At 42.0% G+C, this 19885-nt stretch overlaps 1 protein-coding gene across 3 annotated transcripts in view; it reads left to right on the top strand.

Moving 5' to 3' along the window:
- gabpa (GA binding protein transcription factor subunit alpha) overlaps positions 1-19885 on the top strand; it is a 69235-nt gene that overhangs the window by 15774 nt on the left and 33576 nt on the right. For 2 of the 3 annotated variants that reach the window (XM_060833226.1, XM_060833224.1), the window contains exons 2-5: positions 3855-3920; positions 10896-10991; positions 14241-14388; positions 16020-16104. In XM_060833226.1, the coding sequence (XP_060689209.1) occupies positions 10921-10991; positions 14241-14388; positions 16020-16104 (304 nt within the window). In that variant the 5' untranslated portion in view covers positions 3855-3920; positions 10896-10920. The remainder of the gene's footprint in view (positions 1-3854; positions 3921-10895; positions 10992-14240; positions 14389-16019; positions 16105-19885) is intronic. The other variant, XM_060833225.1, reaches the window with a different exon arrangement.

Below are 19885 nucleotides of genomic sequence, written 5' to 3'. Positions count from 1 at the left end.
TTGATCAGTCGGAGGAATCCAAGGTTGTGGGGAAAGGATAAGAAAGTGGATGTGACGAGTGTCGGTTCAGCTATGAACCTATCGAATGATGGAATGGGCTTGAGGGCAGATAGCCTATTTCTGTACCTACTTGTCATGGTATTTTGATCAATTATAGAGTCCTAGAGGTGTACAACATGGAAACATGCCAACCAGATATCCCAACCCAATCTAGTCCCACCTGCCAGCTCCCAGGCCATATCCCTCCAAACCGTTCCTATTTATATACCCATCCAAATGCCTCTTAAATGTTGCAATTGTACCAGCCTCCACCACTTCCTCTGGCAGCTCATTCCATACACGTACCACCTTCTGTGTGAAAAGGTTGCCCCTTAGGTCTCTTTTATATCTTTCCCCTCTCACCCTAAACCTATGCCCTCTAGTTCATGGAAAAGAGTTTGCCTATTTACTCTATCCATTCCCCTCATAATTTTGTAAACCTCTATACGGTCACCCCTCAGCCCCCAATGCTCCAGGGAAAACAGCCCCAGCCTGTTCATTCTCTCCCTATAGCTCATGTCAGCAAACATCTCCTCTTGAGACCTTAATGAAGAAGGGAAGGTCATTAATAAAACAACTGAAGGTGTTTAGGTCTAGGACCCTGCCCTGAGGAACACCTGCAGTCCTGGAGCTGGGCAGATTGACTGCCAACAATCACAGCCATGTCCCTTTGTGTTAGGTATGACTCCAACCTGCAGAGAGTTTCCCATCCCCCGATTCAATTGATTCCAGTTTTACCAGGACTCCTTGATGGCATAGTTAATCAACGCCATCTTGATGCTAGTGGCAGTCACTCACTTCACCTCTGGAGTTCATCACCTTTTTTGCCATCTTTGGCCTAAGATTGTAACGAAATCAGGCGTTCAATGGCCTTTGCAGACCTAAAACTAAGCATCAGTGAGCAGGTTGTTCCTGGGTAAGTGCTGCTTAATCACATCGCTGATGGCACCTGAGATCACTTTTTGGATGATAATTTTCTGGGTTTGATTTGTCCTCCTTTTTGTGGAGTATTTGGACTTTCTTCCACATTGTCAGATAAATGCCAGCATTTTATCACAAGTCTTCAGTGCTGTTACTAGAATGTTGTCAGGGCCCATAGCCTTTGCAGGGTCCAGTGTTTCATGATAAGCATGGAGTGAACTAATTTGGTTGAAGACTGATATCCGTGATGCTGTGACCTCTGAGGATGACAAGGTGGATTATCTACTTGGCTGTTCTGGCTAAAGATGGGTGTAAATGCTTTCGTCTCGTCTTTTGCACAGATGTGTGGGGCTCCTCCATCATTGACCTTCAGTGAGTTGTTTAATCATCCACCAACATTCACAACTGGATGTGGCAGGACTGCAGAGCTTCAGTCTGATCTGTTGGTTGCAAATAGGCCTGTGTGTAACTTGACCAAGTTGACATCTCATTTTTAAGTGACCACATGCTCCTCCTGACATGTCTGTCCCACCCATTATTACCACCCAGTCAGGAGATCATCCTGGTTTAGCATTAGGGTGGGGTCCTGTCAGGTCATGAGGTTGCAGATTTTGGTTGAATGCAGTTCTGCTGAAGACTCTCAGTGCCACATGGATGTTCAATTTTGAATTACTTTTAGATTTGTCAAGATCTGTTGCACATAACATAATGGAGGTTATCATTTATGTCAAGATGGGGCTTTGTCTCCAGGAGGATTGAATGACAGTCAATTGATCAGATACTGCGAGGGACAGAAACATCTGTGACAAGTAGGTTGGTGAGGACAGATCACGTAGTCTTCAAGTAGTTAGTTCCCTTACACCTGCCACAGCCTGAGTCTAGTAGCTATGTCCTTGGGACTTGGCTTGCAAGCTCAGTGATGCTACTAAAACACTCTTAGTGATGGACGTTCAAATCCCCTAACGAGATTATATTCTGTCCCCTGGCACAAGCATTTCCTCAAAATTTCCACCTGTCTGCACAGACCTTCTGGCCTTTACCTGGCATCAATTTCCAAAATCCAAGTTAGTGCTATGATTGGTCTGCACATTCCACTCACCATGTGTGGAACCTTAGAGCAGCTACACAACTCAGTGGGAATGTTGGTTGCCTTTCTCCGTTCAAGTGGTGTTCAACATGGAGGAGTGTGGCCAAGGAGCAGTAATAAGCCAAAGATTTCCTGGACTGTGTGAGCTGATGCTGAGAGATTTCATGGAGTCAATGTTGAGGTATTGCCAGGTGATTTCGATCCAGTTTCATTTTTTTTCTTTAGACCTGCAGCAGTTTGACGCAATCTGGTGACTTGCTAGGCCACTTCAAAGGGCAGATAAATTCCCCCATGCATCACTTGCGGGTCTGGGGTTGTATATTGGCAGATTTCCTTCCCTAAGGACATTAGTGAACCCATTCGCCTACTGGTCACATCGTCCCCATTAAGCTAGCTTTTAATTCTTGTTTTTTTATTATTGAATTCAGGTTTCACCATCTCATTGGGTGGGATTCAAATCCACATTCCCAGAACATAAAATTACTTCAGAATTACTAGCCCAGTGACATTACAACTTTGCCACTGCATTTCTCTCTCTCTCCTCCCTCTAAACCTGCTTTGTATCCCGTCTTGCTTGATAAATGACTCTAACCCCACACCAACATGGTTAACTTTTACACACCTTCTGGAGTGGCTCTGCACACTGTTTTAGATTAGATTAGACTTACAGTGTGGAAACAGGCCCTTCGGCCCAACAAGTCCACACCGACCCGCCGAAGCGCAACCCACCCATACCTCTACATTTATCCCTTACCTAACACTACGGGCAATTTAGCTTGGCCAATTCACCTGACCCGCACATCTTTGGACTGTGGGAGGAAACCGGAGCACCCGGAGGAAACCCACGCAGACACGGGGAGAACGTGCAAACTCCACACAGTCAGTCGCCTGAGTCGGGAATTGAACCCGGGTCTACAGGCGCTGTGAGGCAGCAGTGCTAACCACTGTGCCACCGTGCCGCTTTGTTCTGATGTACTGTTCCTTTTCAGAACAAAGAGGGTTGGCAAGCCCACATTCGAATGAATTATAAGGGTGACATAGTGCTGGCTAGATTGTCACAAAGGAAGTGAGATCTGTGGTTGTCAAGCGGATTTAAAGCCAAAGTGGAAACAAGTTGCAGCTAGTGTCCAACTTGGAGGTGTTTCCTACTTTTGAGGCAGATTTTGTTTTGAAAAAGAGAGATGGAGCATGCAGACTATAGTGCATCAGTGCTACTGAGAGAAATGTGTTTTAAATGAATGATTTTTAAATATACTGCTCGTTGCACCATTGCCAGTCTGCCTTTAGCTTAGTGTCTAAGTGTGAAATTATCTGTGAAATTTGACATTGTGTAGTTCTTAATCATTTCTGTGTGGCCCAATTACCCTGGGCTCTTGATGCAATGTTTTCTGATAGTCCTGCATATGGCTTGGTAATATCCAGTCTACAGTTGTTTACTTAACTTTTGGCTCATGCAGTTTATATTTTAATGTAGTTGATTTCTAATTTGGCTTTTGACTTTGCAGCATACCCTGTGTATTTTAGTCCGTCTGGGATTGATACAGCTGACCACCAAAAGTGAAAAGCCATCGACCGAAGTTGATTGTGAGACGGCTGGAATAATGAAAAATTTGATAGATTAACTTCAAGAATAACTGTAAAAATTAAAAACATGCATTTCAAAGTTGTATTTGAACATTAACCAATTTAATCAGGCTTTCCTTGATAGTGCACTTATTTTATTGCATTAAAAGCTTACTATGAAAGGAAATTATTGCTATGATGCTATGAATTCACATGATTTCCTGTTTTTTTCCCATCTTTCCAGTGTATTATCAGGCTCAATTTCCAACCCTTTTCAGACCTGGACAGATCAAAGTTTCAGTTTTACATAGTAAGTCTGCTAGACAGAATTTTGTTGTGTAACCTTTGTCTTTATAATGGAATCTGTGAAATTTGTTTTATGCTCCATGAATGTGATTGTGGACATCTAATTACTAGAACAAGTGATTGATGAGGGTATCACTTCCTATAAATTTTTGCATTTAACTTGCGCAGCTTGATTTTCTGCCCAATACTGCAGTATTGCATCAAACGCCTGTGCTACAGCTAGAATGTGATTTTGCTAAGTGCTAATAAATCATTTGTTCTTGCTATTGCACCTCCTTGAGTGTAGATGGCAGCCATGGCTTCAATAGTTCTTCCAGCTTGCCCTGCTTAAAAAGCAGGATTGACTCATTTTCCATTTATATTGCAGAATTATTTACACTCAAAGTAGCTCTATAATGTGTATTTCCTCAGGTGTTCGAATTATTTAGAGCTTTAGCGCATTTGCGACAAGCCTAAAAATTATAGGGGGGATGGTAGCCTCGGTATTATTGTTGGACTATTAATCCAGCGACCCTGGTAATTCTGGGAATCCAGATTCAAGTCCAACAACAGGAAATGGCAGAAATTGAATTCAATCAAAATCTGGAATTAAAAGTCTTCTCATGACCGTGAGTTCATTGTCAGATGTCAGGGAAAAACCCATCTTGTTCAATAACATCCTTAGGGAAGGAGACTACCATCCTTCACCTGGTCTGGCCTATGTGTGACTCCATGTTGACCTGTAAACTCTGGACAATTAGGGATGGGTAATAAAATCCAGCCTAGCCAGCGAAGCCCTCATCCTGTGAATGAATAAATTTTGAAAAAAGACCTGCTTTCGGGTTCTTATGGCACAGTATTAGTGCCTCTGCCTCTGGGCCAGAAGGCCTGAGTTCAAGTCCTACCTGCTCCAGCAGTGTATCGTAACATCTCTGAATAGATTGATTGGGGGAAAAAAAAACACTTGTAGCATCTTGCTACAATACTAAAGGGTCGTGCTGTGTTGGTTTTCACGTTTCTAGTCGTTCTATGCCATTGACTAGAGGAGAGAAGCTAGCAGGGCCGCTTGTGTCCTGTATAAATGTCTAAGGCTACAATCTGACAAAACATCAACCTATTGTAACATTGGCTATTTGAATCCTGGAGCAGCAGCCCCTTTTCTCTGCTCTTTCATGGAATGAGAGTGTTTCTGGCAAGACAAGCATTTGTTGCCTTTCGAATTACCCTTGAACAGCATGGCTTGCTGCACCATTTCAGAGGGGAGTAGAGAGTCAATCACATTGCTGACTATTGAGAGTCTGGAATCTTCTGTTAGTCATAGAGATGTACAGCACAGAAACAGACCCTTCGGTCCATGCCGACCAGATATCCCAACTAGATATCTAGTCCCACCTGCCAGCACTTGGCCCATATCCCTCTAAACCCTTCCTATTCATATACCCATCCAGATGCCTTTTAAATGGTGCAATTGTACCAGCCTCTACCACTTCCTCTGACAGCTCATTCCATTCACCTACCACTCTGATTGAAAAAGTTGCCCCTTAGGTCTCTTTTATATCTTTCCACTCTCACCCTAAACCTATGCCCTCTAGTTCTGGACTCCCCCACCCCAGGGAAAAGACTTTGTTTATTTATCCTATCCATGCCCCTCATGATTTTATAAACCTCTATAAGGTCACCCCTCAGCCTCTGACGCTTCAGGGAAAGCAGCCCTAGCCTATGCAGCCTTTGACCCTATAGCTCAAATCCTCTAACCCTGGCAACTTCCTTGTAAATCTTTTCTAAACCCTTTCAAGTTTCACAACATCTTTCCGATAGGAAGGAGACCAGAATCTGCTAACTTACTAACTAGACCTCGTATGCTCACATCCAAATCATTTGCATAAATGATGAAAAAAGTCAGACCGGACAAGGATACAAGATTTCCTTCCCTAAAAGAAATTGGTAAATCAATTGGGTTTTTAATGGTAATCAATAATGATGTCACTAGTGTTTCCATGAAAAAAGCTTTTAATTTCAGATTTATGAATTAAATTTTAGTGCCACTAGTTGCCCTGGTGGGATTTGAACCACTTTATCCCAGCATATTAGTGGTAGACTATGGATTATTAACTCAGAGCCATTACCACTTTGCTTCCCACTATTTGTATCGTGGTGTTGCCTAAGTCAAACCTGCTGTTAGTGAGACAGTGATTTAAAACTGGCATTAAAAATACAATGACGTATTTTATAAAGGTTGCAAATCCATAACTCCAAATAGCGTCATTGAACAAATAACATTATCCGAGGTTCAAGTCTTCATGCACATGAAGATTGTGGTATTTAATAAGGACTGTGCTGAGTTCAGTAGTCATTTGATAACTATCCTTTTCTTTGCCTCCTGATCCCTGTGTACTAATCAGTGCTGCTATGGTTAATCATCATCTTAATTTTGTCTAAGATACAAATGCAAAATCTTCTGTAATTTTCTAAAAATTCATTTGTGAGGTGTGGACATTACTGGCTGGGTCAGCATTTATTGCTCATTCCCAGTTGTCCTTAAGAAGGTGGGGGTGAGCTGCTGCCTTGAACTGCTGCAGTCCACCTGTTGTGGGTTGACCCACAATGCCATTAGGGAGGGAATTCCAGAATTTTGACCCAACGACAGAGAAGGAACGGCTTTTCCTTACATCTTCACTATGTTGAAATCAAGATTCTTCACACTGTCTCCTTTTAATTAACTTGTTAAGTTCCCTTGGACTGCCAATCTTGGGATATTTTCTGAGTTTCAGTCTTCCTCTCCTGAAACCTTGGCATCAGTATTCCTGATTTTGCTCCTACATTTAATTTGCTCAGCCTTGATCAAGCAATGAACTTTGGCCCATGGAGTATTACAGCATTGCTGGCAGGATTTCAAGAGAAAATCTAGATACTGTTTAGTCTACATGCACAATGCATGGAGACTGAGGAATGTGCTGTACTTTTATTGTGAACTAGTTTGTTTAAGTAATTTGAAATCTGAAAATTGAAGGAATTCTTCCTAGGTTTTACAGTTTTTACAATTACTGGGTCACACTGGATTTAATTAGGTGACATTTTCAGCTACTATTGTGCAGTATGTCCCTTGTGTGATCTTTAAATTGAAACAGAGACAAGCTGATGTATGCAGCTCCAAATACTATCTTCAATCCTGATTTTCCATCATAGGTTCAATTGAAGTCTCCTCACCTGACTCATTAAATTCCTTTTTCCCATTTTAAAATGGACTGCCCTCCTGTGCCCTTCCAGCATTTTCCATTTTTATGTTGTTTCTCATTGCTTGTTTGGATTTTTTTTTTGAATTGTACACCAATTTCTCAGTGATAATGCAGCTGTCACTCCTCTTCTGACTAGGTTCGCACTTCAGTATGTGCATTTATAATGATATGTGTTTTGTATTGAAGTGTCTGATCCTGTAACTAATGCTTAAGGAAAGCACTTATGTAGGCCAATATCATGCAAGCAGCTATATGACGAATAGCTGATTAACCTGTTAGCATTTGAATGAGAAATTATTGGCCAGGGACCAAGAAAACTCTACTCTTCAGAAGAAAATAGGATCTTTAACAACCACCAGAACAGATGACAATGTCTCAGTATAATATTTCTCCCAATAGATGGCACCTCCAGTGCTGAAGCACTCTTACTATTACATTGCAACATCAATCTAGATTGTTCACTCATCTCCTACTCACATAGGATTCCAGCACGGCAGTAGGCCTTTCAGCCTAACTGATCACTGCTAGATGTTTATACACCATGCATGCTTTCTTTCATTTCACTTTATTTATCACAATGAGGTCAACCTTTTGTTCCTTATGTGTTTTTCCAGTCCCCTTTAAAAGCACCTTTGGGTAGTTGAGGCACATAGCAATGTGGTGGCAAGTTTTGTGTTCTATGAACATGCAAATATGGCCCCTGCTCCACTCATTCAATAAGATCTTGGCTGATCTGATTTAATCTCCGCTCTGCATTCCTGTATATTCTGTATTTTGAGGGGGAACTCCAAAGACACTCAACCCTCTGAGAGGAAAAATAAGTTTCCTCATTGCTGTCTTAAATGGGTGCTCCTTTATTTTTAAACTATGATCCCTCGTGCTAGATCATTCCACAAGAGAAAACATTCTTTCTGCATCCACCCAGTCAAGTCCCCTCAGGGTCTTATGTTTCAGTTAAGTTGCCCCTGACTGTTTTAAATTCCAAAATGATACAGGCCTAGCCTGTCTAACCTTGCCTCATAAGGCAAACCATTCATTCCAGGTATTAATCTTATAAACCTCTGAACTGCTTCCAAAGCACTGCCATCCTAAACATTCTAACCAATCCCAATACAAAAATGTTTCTGCTGAATTCCCTATTGAATGTCTGTGCAATCTACTTAGATTAGCTCTTTACAGACTTTAAATTTTGCTAATGAACATTGCAGAGTTGTCTTTACTTTTCTCTCGTCTCATCAGAAATAACTTATCTTTGCAATGTAGCTGAATTAATTTCAAATTGCCTTGAAGAAAGGAGAGAAACTGAGAGTGGAACTAAATGTCTCTAATTTAAGAAAAATAATCTGCCATTTATGAGCTAATATTGCTGAATGACGTTAAGTCCTGACACATTTGTGGTTATTTATAAGGGTTTAAGACAGCATGTGGAGAAGGATTATAAATGTAAAGGATTATAAATATAAATGTAAATTTCCAGGTTTGGAAATTAAGGAAAAACACTGTTGTAAAATTAATGCAAAGTTTGATTGCTGGAAAGATGTTTAAATTGATTATGTTGGATTTCATGTTATCCCCCTTCCCCAGCATCATGGTTGATTTGTGTGTGCTCATCATCTGAGTTCGGTGTGATGCAGAGAGTGGCTGAGCCTTGTGCAGCTACATACTGACATTTCCCACTGAGAGAAAACATGACTTATAAGCCACGAGCTGCACTTGGGAGACCCTTCGTTTGGGTTTGCCAAAAGTGTTAATTTCTTTAAGGAAATTAGGGCTCCTGTTGGTATCCAGCCACAGGTGGCCTGTACTAAAACTTGCATCCTATCTAACTGACCACTATTGATCCTTATACTCACTCAAAATACAGTATATTTGTGCACTTTGTGATTAGAAAAAAGCAATTGGACTCACAAACTAGTTCCTTTCTCCAGCCTGACTCACCCTCTCTTACAACAAACCAGCTGTGTTGTGGTTAATTGTAGCATCAAATTTACTAGGATGGGTTAACATTAGAGTGTTAGAGATTAAAACTGTGAGTTTTTGCTCTGTGTTGCTAAGCCAAACATTGGATAAGGTTAGGTCACCAAGGACTGTTTCCCTTAACCTTAAGTGTAACTATTCAAAAAGCCTTTATCTACAGGATTTGGGCTTTTCTGCTGAATGAAGACTTGGGGCTATCTAATTTGTTAGGTGCATTAAAAAATGCTATGTCGTAATCTCATTAATGTAAAAACAAATCTGGCAGTCAGATGTATTTTGTTGCAGACATGGTTGTGTGATTTACAAAACCAAATTGGGAATGTGATGTTAAAAGAGCAGGGTGTTTATAGTTTATGCCGTTGGTGCAGATGTTACATGTGCGGACACTTGGTCAGCTGTTTCTCTTGCTGGCGAGACAGCCTCTCTGCTCACATCAGAGCACGGAAAAAATTGACCTTTTTCAAGTTTTTATGTTCCCTCTATATTGTGCTGAGGGTTAATTTGAAACAGTTAATTCTTTGTTCCTAACTGAAACCAATTGAAGTGCCCCACCTGTAGCCCTGGCTAACATCAGGTAATTTCCTACCGGTGAAAATGGATTTTCTCAATCAGTATAACTGACTAGGAGAAAGTGAGGACTGCAGATGCTGGAGATCAGAGCTGGAAATGTGTTGCTGGAAAAGCGCAGCAGGTCAGGCAGCATCCAAGGAGCAGGAGAATCGACGTTTAGACGATTCCTCCTCCTGAAGAAGGGATCATGCCCGAAACGTCGATTCTCCTGCTCCTTGGATGCTGCCTGACCTGCTGCGCTTTTCCAGCAACACATTTCCAGCAGTATAACTGACTGCCAAGCTAATCACTGCCTTTAACCATGGAGGTTGTGGTAGATTCTGAAACCGGTTTTTTTAAACCCCTTGTGACAAGCTGCTGATCTTAACATTTGGATAAGACAAACAGCAGCTGCGTGATGTATCATTAAGCTGACACCCAAAAACTAACATTACTATTGTTTGATTGAGGGTAGATCTGGAAATACATGAAACAGCAAATTAAGTTTGAAAGTACCTTAAACCTCATTCCAGGTCTAGGGCACTACTCTATCCAAAGATGCGGAAATGTAAGTAGTTGCATTTTGTCTGAAAGTGTCTTTGAGGTTCTGTCTTCTCTCCACTCCCCACACTCCTAAAATAATGTCATTACATGAATAAACTGAGTGATCCAGTGCCATGTCATGCCAACTGAAATGACTGCAGCTGTTTCGGACTCAGCTTGCTTTTATATAGCACTTTTTTTACATTCTAAAATGCTTTACAGCTAATTGATTACTTTTGAGATGTCGTCACTTTTGTCATCTGGGAAGCACAACTACACAAGCAGCAATGTGATTATGGCCAAATAATTTGTTTGTGTAATTTTGATTGAGGGTTAAGTATTGAAAGACGCCTGGGATAATTCCTCTGACCCTCTTCAAAATAATGCCACAGCATATTTCACATCCATTTGAGAGATTCGGTTTGCATCTAATCTGAAAGATATGCACGAGTAGTCATGTGAAGAATGGACTCCAAAGAGCAATGTGAATCAGCACCTTGAATATGAGAATAGAGTTGGGGAGGGCAAAGAGAATAAAATAATGCTGTGGTAGGAAACTGCTGCATCAGTTGTTTTGACAGATAGTTCAATTTATTTCTGCAGCTTCCCAACCCTTCACATGTGCTTCATTTCTCAGATTAATTGTGCAGAACTTTCTTTGCTGAAAAATGTCTCTCATTTTATTTTAAACACAGATTGTGAGTTCCAGATCGCACAACCATGACGAAGAGATCAGCAGAAATAGAAATAGAAATAGATGGTGAGGAGAAACGGCATTGCACAGAGGAGAGGTATGCTCAGAAACATTTCCACAGGCAACACACACTCAATGGGCTTACTGTTCAGGGCGATTGTTTGAAATTTGTAAGAATTCCTTTTGTTCACTGATTTTGTTTTCTTTCTAACAATAGAATTATTATTTTGTTTTTGACTATGGAGAGGAACTATCTGTAGCTGGAAAACAGGGCATTTTTAGCAACAGCAAGGACAGAGCAACTACACTTAGATGCAGAATGAAGCTCGCTTTTCTCTGCACTAAACAATAAGATTTGACCATGACCTCCGAATTGTGGTTTGTCACCCTGGGGATAATTCTGCTTTGTTCTGCCGTCCGCTGATTTAGAACACAGGCCGAGTGTGAAGATGAGAGACCGATTTTGTGCTGTTGACTCTGGTCATAAAGCCAAATTAGAAAATCCCACAAATCTTTTTACTAGTGGTCCTATTAAAGCAAGTCTCTTATCCAGTCCTTCCCTGTTGTGAGCAATATACCTTCTAAGAGTTTTTTCAAGAAATCTGTCAGTATTCTGCTCAAACATTTGAGTATTTGGATTATGTTCCCTTGTGTTCTGAAGACTGACAGTTGATTTGATCCAGATGTTTAAAATAGTATAATAATTTAATTGGTATTGGTGCAAGGAAAGTATCCTTTCTAATGGGGTAGTGTGAACACTTTTAGGCCCAATATCTAAGGAAGAATTTCCTGGTCTTTGAGGAGGCTCACAAAAATGATCCCAGGAATGAAGGTCTTGTCATAGGAGCAGGTGAGGACTCTGCGTTTGGGATGCGGCAGAGTTTCGAAGGTTGTAGCAGGGAGATCTGATTGGATCTTGCAGAATACTGAGGGGCCTGGATAAATGAGCCATGGAGAAGATGTTTCCACTGCTGGGAGAGACTCTGACCTGAGAGCACAGCTTCAGGTTGAAGGGGCAATCCTTTCAAGGACTGAGCTGAGGAGGAATTTCTTCAGCAAGACAGTGATGAATCTGTGGAACTCATCACCACAGAGGGCTGTTGATGTCAAATCATTGAATGTATTTCAAACAGACACAAAGGTTCTTGATTAGTAAGGGGATCAAGGATTAGAGAGAAGGCAGGAGAATGGAACTGAGAAGCATATCAGCAAAGGTCGAATTGTTAGGTTCATTTCCCAAGGTTTCGCACGTGAGATGCAATTTGCACACGCCAACTTCTGCAAACAGTTAAAGTTTATTAAAGCTTGTACAAGTTAGGAAACCACCAACCCCCCCCTCGCAGGCGTGCGAAGTTGGATCAAAGTGAGTCACTCAACAAAGATAACACTTTATACAAGTCAGTGGCAATGCTCACAGATACTCTGGCCACTCCCCCACAGTCATATGCCATTCAAGACAACCCAATGTTACTCAGTCATATGCAGCCCCAGGTACAATGGCAGGCTGAGATCATCCTCAGGAATAATGCAAATGCTGATGCCCTAATCCTGGGGAATCGTTATGCAGACAATTTCCTGACTCAGTGAGTTCCCAAGACAATTCAGATGCGACATACCTCTGGCCAGAAAGCATTTCTGAATGGAAGAAATCGAATTGGTAGTTTAACTTGACAATAGCAGGAGAGTAATAGCAAATGACTGTCTAAATGAAGTGTAAATTACAATGGATAGTCATCCTCATTCTTTTATGGCTGTCGTCCCCACCCAAAGGCAGTGCAGTTTAACCCTTTAATATTACATGAATGTCCAGACAGAGATTCTCATTTAATCTTTTAACATTACAGAATGGAGAGTAGACTCAATGGGCAGAGTGGCCTCATTCTAATCCTATATGGCATGGTCTAATTAAAGAATCAGGCAAGAAAGGTACTGCTTATCACTGGCCGCTCAGCTTAATAAAAAGAATCCGGCATCCTAATCTTAAATAAATACCAGACCACTGGGACTCGGATCAGGAAACACATTTTTGTTGTATAAAAACGGTAAAAGTTTGGAATTATATACCCCAAAAATCATAGAATTGTGATGGTGCAGAAGGAGGCCATTCTGCCCATTGAAATTGCCACAGCTGTCTGAGCATTTTAACCTGCTGCCAATCGTGTGCTTTTTCACTGTAACCCTATCTGTTGTTCTATTTAACTGATCATCAAAAGCCCCCTTAAATGCTTCAACTGAACCTATCTCCACGACAGTTCAGGCATTGTATTCTGTGCCTGAACTGCTTGCTATGTGAAAAAGTATTTATCTGCACCTCACATTTGCTTCTTTTGCAAAAGACTGATACTGTGCCCTATGCTTCGCAACCCGTTTCCAATTGCAAACAGTTTCTCCCTATCCACTCTGTCCAGACCCCTGATTTTCTAAACTTCAATCAAACTCCCTCCAAAGAAAACAATCCCAACTTTTTCAGATTTTCTTCCTGATTGAAACATTTCATCCCTGGAACCATTTTCTTAAACATCCTCTTCACTCTCCAGTACATTTGCACCTTTCCAATAGATTGTGCCACATAATGCTGCATCTGAGGCCTATCCTTCTCTTAGATATGATCATCCATAACCTTCTTGCACTTGTACTGTATGACCCTGTAAATGAAACCTAGAATAGTTATGCTTTATTAACAGCTCTTTCTACCTATCCTACCCCTCTTTAATGATCTGTGTATGTAAACACTCACATCCCCCTGCTCCCGTAAACCCTTTGGATCAGTGCCCTTTATTTTCTACTTATTCAGTATGTTCTTTGTACACTTCTCTGCATTGAACCCCATTTGAAATCCGTGCCCCACTCTGCCAAAGTGTTGGTGTCTTTTTGAAGTTCTACACTGCCCTTTTCGTAGTTTACAATTCTCCAAGTTTGTCATCCTCAAACTTTGAAATTACACATAACAATTTAGATCAATAATTTCTCATCAGCCTATCTAGAGATATAATTGTACACCTCTAGAGCAGATGGGATTTGAACCCTTTCCTCCTGGCTCAGAGGTAGATGCACTAGAGCTTACATTTTTCGTTAGCTAAGCGAGATGGAGCCAGAATAGGCAAATAGAATTAAGATGTTGATTGACCACGATCTCTTTTAATAGTGATGTAAACTCAAAAGCAACCTGTCGGAATAGGGGATGAGGACCAAGATGAGTTGTTGAGACTAGATACCTGGTTTATTCTTCTATTACAGGAACCTGCACAAAATGTAATGTCAGTTGCTCACTTCTTAGAACAATTTTAATTATGAACTAGAATAAACTTTTTTTTTTGTTTGAAGTTTTGGATCTTTTTATTTTCAGCATTGCAGAGCAAACAACCATCACCACAGCAGAGTTTGTGAGCCAGTCCATTGATATCAATGAACCCATTGGAAACCTCAAGAAGCTGTTAGAACCACGTCTTCAGTGTTCCTTGGAAGCACATGAGATTTGTCTGCAAGATATTCTGGTAAACAATAAGATTTTTAAAACATTTTATTAGGAGAGTCAAAATATCTTTGAGTGTTGCACTCAGTGACATTGGAAGAAAATGGCTGACCAATTTCCTACACAGATGAACTCCTACTCCATATTGTTTGTGCGAGATGTTCCCCAGCAAGGGCCAATCCACTGGATCTATTCGTAGGGCTTTCTTTTTGATTTGCTTCAAGGAGCTATGGATGAAGAGTGAAAGCCACTTTTTCATCTCCTTTGCCATAATGCAGGGAAACTAGAAGCTATATCTCTTGTTTCCTTCTGCAGCTTCAGTAGTTCATCATTACCTGCCTCTTTGACTCAGTTTTGTTACAAACATATAAATGAGGAACAGGAGTAGGCCACTTGGCCCCTCTAATTTCTTTCTTACCAGTTACTTCTATTAATTTCTCTCTTTGTCCTGCTCGAGTCCTGCAGCACCATTTTAGCACCTCCCATGGCATGTCTTTTTAACTTCACGACAGGATGTCGGCATAGCTGCCAAGACCAGCATTTATTGTGCCTTCTTATAGTGCTGGAAGCTGTCGGCTCCTTCAGGAAGCCTGTTAAGTCCGTCTCATTCTTGTGGGCCTGGGGAGACATGAAGCTCAGCTCAGATCAGATTTCCTTCCCTGATTATGAAACGTTTTCACAAAAGATGATTTCCTTGTTTGCTGATGAAGTATTGTCAATGTAAAATTGTCAGGATGAGGTGAGATTTAACATAAACCTCACTGGGAAGGTTACTGGGCTGCAGAATTCCTTGATAAAGGATATAGGATTGCTTCAACAAGGAGGGAATACTTGGAAAATGGGTCAAATTGTGTCCATCAGTGCGGTAAATTTGAATGCTTCTAATTATTTTACTGAGCATCTTTCATTAAACTTGTGCGTTGCTGGGCTGATAAAGGAGAAAAGATAATAGCTTCTTGTTTTGCATTTGATACTTCTGATAAGAAGCTTATAGAATCATAGAATCCCTACAGTGTGGAAACAGGCCTTACGGCCCAACAAGTCCACATGGACCCTCAGAGTATCCCACCCAAACCCATTCCTATTACTCAACATTTACCCCTGACGAATGCACCTAACCTATACATCCTTGAACACCAATGGGCAATTTAGACTGGCCAATTCACCTAACCTGCACATCTTTGAATTGTCTGCATGCGTTTCCTCCGGAGCATCCGGAGGAAACGCATGCAGACATGGGGAGAGTATGCAAACTCCATGCAGACAGTCACCCGAGGCTGGAATTGGACCTGGATCCCTGGCACTGTGAGGCAGCAATGCTAACCACTGAGCCACCCCCAGTTTTATTTCTTCCCTGACTGCCTCACTGCAATGCTGACTACACACCACTCTTCCCAGACTGCCTCGCTGTGATACTAGCTACAGGCCACTCTTCCCAGCACTCTTCTTAATGTCCCTTATTTAGTAGAGAGTACTCAAGTTGCCATTTTCTCTTTTGTGATATGGACAGTAGTTTAGCTTCTACTTCATTTCAAGTTTCAATATTAATAATCATCAACTTTTCCTTCTACTGTAGAATAACATCAAATGAATTAGACTTGGAATACCCTGCGAATCAAAGAATGTTTCTTGCTTTGTCATCTTACATTTTAGCTGGATCCTAATCGTAGTTTGTTTGACCAAGGAGTGAAAACTGATGGCACTGTTCAGCTCAGCGTGGAAGTCATTTCCAGACAAGGTAAATTTGGTCTAAAACTTGTAACAGCTTGACCTTGCATTGTATGCTGTGCTCAAGACTTACATTTTTTTCCTATTCAGGAAGAATGATCTAATCAGACTGACTGATTGCAAGGATCTTAATCAGAAATGTTTGGAATATTCCCAGATTGATTTTTTTTTTTACTCTGCCTCCTCATCACCCTCCTCCCTCCAGCTGTCAAGAGTCTTACTGGACCTGCATTAGGAGCATGTTTAGAATGCCGGCTTCATGTGCTGGTAATCCTGTGTCAGTGCGCTACTGGTGATAGCCCCATGTTAAATTTCTGCCTTTGCCAAGACTGGTTGCCAGGCAGATGAAAGATCAGTTATTGATGTTTCCGAGACTTTTTCCTATAGTATTTGAATTCATTTTACAATTCCCACTAGTTTAGCCACCTCTCCTCCTCCACTGCGGACCCTAGGAGCACTGAGGCCATAGTAGAGGGCCTGCAAAAACTCAGAAGCTCGATGGGATCAGTTAGCTTGACCAAAACCAGAAACTGACCCTGCTGTTTCCTCTGTTGATACTGTGTTCTCTTGTTTGGAATACAGAGGAGCCTCGTTTATCTGAATATCGGATTATCTGGCAAGATCGCAAGGTCCCAATGCTCGGCTCAACTATGTTATCCAACATTCGGTTAAATGGAATTCATTTAATCGAAAGAAATTCTCCCTGCCCGTGTCCTTCAGATAATCCAAGTTCCTCTGTATACATCATTGAAACCGACCATTCCATCTATCGGTCAACAAAAGTCTCCTCCTATTCCTCTTCATCTAGCCTCAAAAGTATATCTTTCATCTTATTCATTCATAGGATGTGGATGAATGGGTTAGGGCTAGGCTACCTTTTGCTGCCTATCCATAATTGTCCTGGAGATGCCCAGGCAATGAACTACCTTCCCAAACCACTGCAGTCCAAGTGATTTGGTTCACCACAGTACCGATAGGAAGCAAGTTCCAGTAGTTGGTCCAGAGATCATGAAGGAGTGGCAGTATATTTCCAAATAGCCACCAACTCATCACCACCTTCTCAAAAGTAACTTGATTTACCAGGATGTTATGTTACCTGGGCTGGAAGTCTCAGTTAAGAGAGACTGGACAGGCTGAGTTTGTTTACCTTGGAGCAGAGTGGGTTGAGGAGGGGAAGGGGCATCTGATTGAGGTATACAAAATTATGAGAGTCGCAGAGAGAGTAGATCATGAGATTCTTAACCCCATGGCAGACCTGTCCAAGAATAGAGAGCATAGGTTAAAGGTGTGCTAGAGCAGATCTGTAGAGAAAAAAAAATTGTAGAAATATAGACTGTGCTGCCTGAGGGGGTGGTGAGGTAGACATACTCCCATCTCGATAAGCACTCAAACTGCCAGGGTATAGCAGGCAATGGACCAGTTCAGTGAAATGGAATTAGTGCGGTTTGGTGTTTGTTGGTCGGCATAGATGTGGTGGGCCGAAGGACCTGTTTCTGTGCTGTATGACTCGATAAATAAGGATTGGCAATAAATACTGGTTCAGCCAGCAAAACCCACATCCCATGAGTGAATAAGACAAAAGTCCGATGGTATGGAGGGGACCTTACTGATGATGGTGTTCCCATGTATTTGCTGCTGTGGTCCTTCTGAGTGGTAGCGATTATGGGTTTGGAAGGTTCTGTCGGAAGAGCCTTGGTGAGTTGCTGCAGTGCGTCTTGTAGGTGGTACGCACTGCTGCATCTGTGCAGTGGGCAAGGGAGTGAATATGTATGATGGTGGGATGGGGTGTCAGTCGAGTAGTCTGCTTTGACCTGGTTGGTGTCAAGACGGTTCAGTATTGTTGGAGCTGGAACCATCCAGGCAATGGAGAGTATTCAGTCATGCTCCTGGTTTGTGCCTTGTGAATGGTGGACAGGTTTCGGGGAGTCAGAAGCAGAATTCTGAGCTACTCTTGTTGCCATTGTATTTATATGCCTTCTTCCAGTTTAGTTTCAGGTCAGTGGTTAGCACTAAATTGTTAATGCGGAGGGATTCAACGATGGAAACACCATTGAATTGTCGAGGGGCAGTGGTTGTCTTCTGTCTTGTTGACAACGGTATGTGAGATTGTTACTTGCCACTAATTTGCCCAAGTCTGGATATTGTCCACGTCTTACTACATGGATTGCTTCAGTATCTGAGGAGTCACAAATGGTGCTTGGTCAGGTGCTGCCTTGATGAAAAAAGGCAGCCATCCATATCTCCCACCTGGAGTTTTGTCCATGTTTGGACCAAGGCTATAATGAGGTCAGGGGCTGAATGTGCTGGGCAAAGCCCGAACTCAGCACGGTGGACAGTTATTATTGACTAAGTCAATATGATTGCTGGCCCTCTTGCTGAGATACTTGTATCATCAATAGTCACAGGTGTGGTACCGAAAGACTGGAAGTTGGCTAACGTGGTGCCACTATTTAAGAAAGGTGATGGGGATAAGCCAGGGAACTATAGACTAGTGAGCCTGACGTTGGTGGTGAGCAAGTTGTTGGAGGGAATCCTGAGGGACAGAATGTACATGTATTTGGAAAGGCAAGGTCTGATTAGGGATAGTCAACATGGCTTTGTGCGTGGGAAATCATGTCTCACAAACGATTGAGTTTTTTGAAGAAGTAACAAAAAGGATTGATGACAGCAGAGCGGTGGACGTGATCTACATGGACATCAGTAGGCATTTGACAAGGTTCCCAATGGGAGACTGATTAGCAAGGTTAGATCTCACGGAATGCAGGGAAGACTCGCCATTTGGATGCAGAACAGGCTCAAATGTAGAAGACAGAGGCTGGTGGTGGAGGGTTTTTCAGACTGGAGGTCTGTAACCAGTGGAGTGCCACAGGGATCGGTGCTGGGTCCTCTACTTTTTATCATTTATATAAATGATTTGGATGCGAGCTTAAGAGTTACAGTTAGTAAGATTGCAGATGACACCAAAATTGGAGGTGTAATGGACAGTGAAGAAAGTTACCTCGGATTACAACAGGATCTTGATCAGATGGGCCAATGGGCTGAGAAGTGGCAGATGGAGTTTAATTCAGATAAACGTGAGGTGCTGCATTTTGGGAAAGCAAATCTTAGCAGAACTTATACACATAATGGTAAGGTCCTAGGGAGTGTTGCTGAACAAAGAGACTTTGGAGTGCAGGTTCATAGGTCCTTGAAAGTGGAGTCACAGGTAGGTAGGATAGTGAAGAAGGCATTTGGTATGCTTTCCTTTATTGGTCAGAGTACTGAGTACAGGAGTTGGGAGGTCATGTTGCGGCTGTACAGGACATTGGTTTGGCCACTGTTGGAATATTGTATGCAATTCTGGTCTCCTTCTTATCAGAAGGAAGTTGTGAAACTTGAAAGGGTTCAGAAAATTTTTACAAGGATGTTGTCAGGGTTGGAGGGTTTGAGCTATAGGGAAGAGGTTGAATAGCCTGGGGCTGTTTTCCCTGGAGCGTCGGAGGCTGAGGGGTGACCTTACAGAGGTTGATGAAATCATAAGGGGCTTGGATAGGGTAAATGGACAAGATCTTTTCCCTGGGGTGGGGGAGTTCAGAACTAGAGGGCATAGGTTTAGTGTGAGAGGGAAAGGATATAAAAGAAACCTAAAGGGCAATTGTTTCAAGCTGAGGGTGGTGCATGTATGGAATGAGCTGCCAGAGGAAGTGGTAGAGGCTGGTACAATTGCAACACTTAAAAGGCATCTGGATGGGTATATGAATAGGAAGGGTTTGGAGGGATATGGGCCAGGTGCTGGCAGATGGGACTAGATT

This window comes from Hemiscyllium ocellatum, chromosome 12 (genome assembly GCF_020745735.1).
Source record: "Hemiscyllium ocellatum isolate sHemOce1 chromosome 12, sHemOce1.pat.X.cur, whole genome shotgun sequence".
NCBI classification, from domain to species: domain Eukaryota; kingdom Metazoa; phylum Chordata; class Chondrichthyes; order Orectolobiformes; family Hemiscylliidae; genus Hemiscyllium; species Hemiscyllium ocellatum.
Note: the sequence above shows the minus strand (reverse complement) of the source record. Positions and strands in the feature narration are given on the sequence as shown.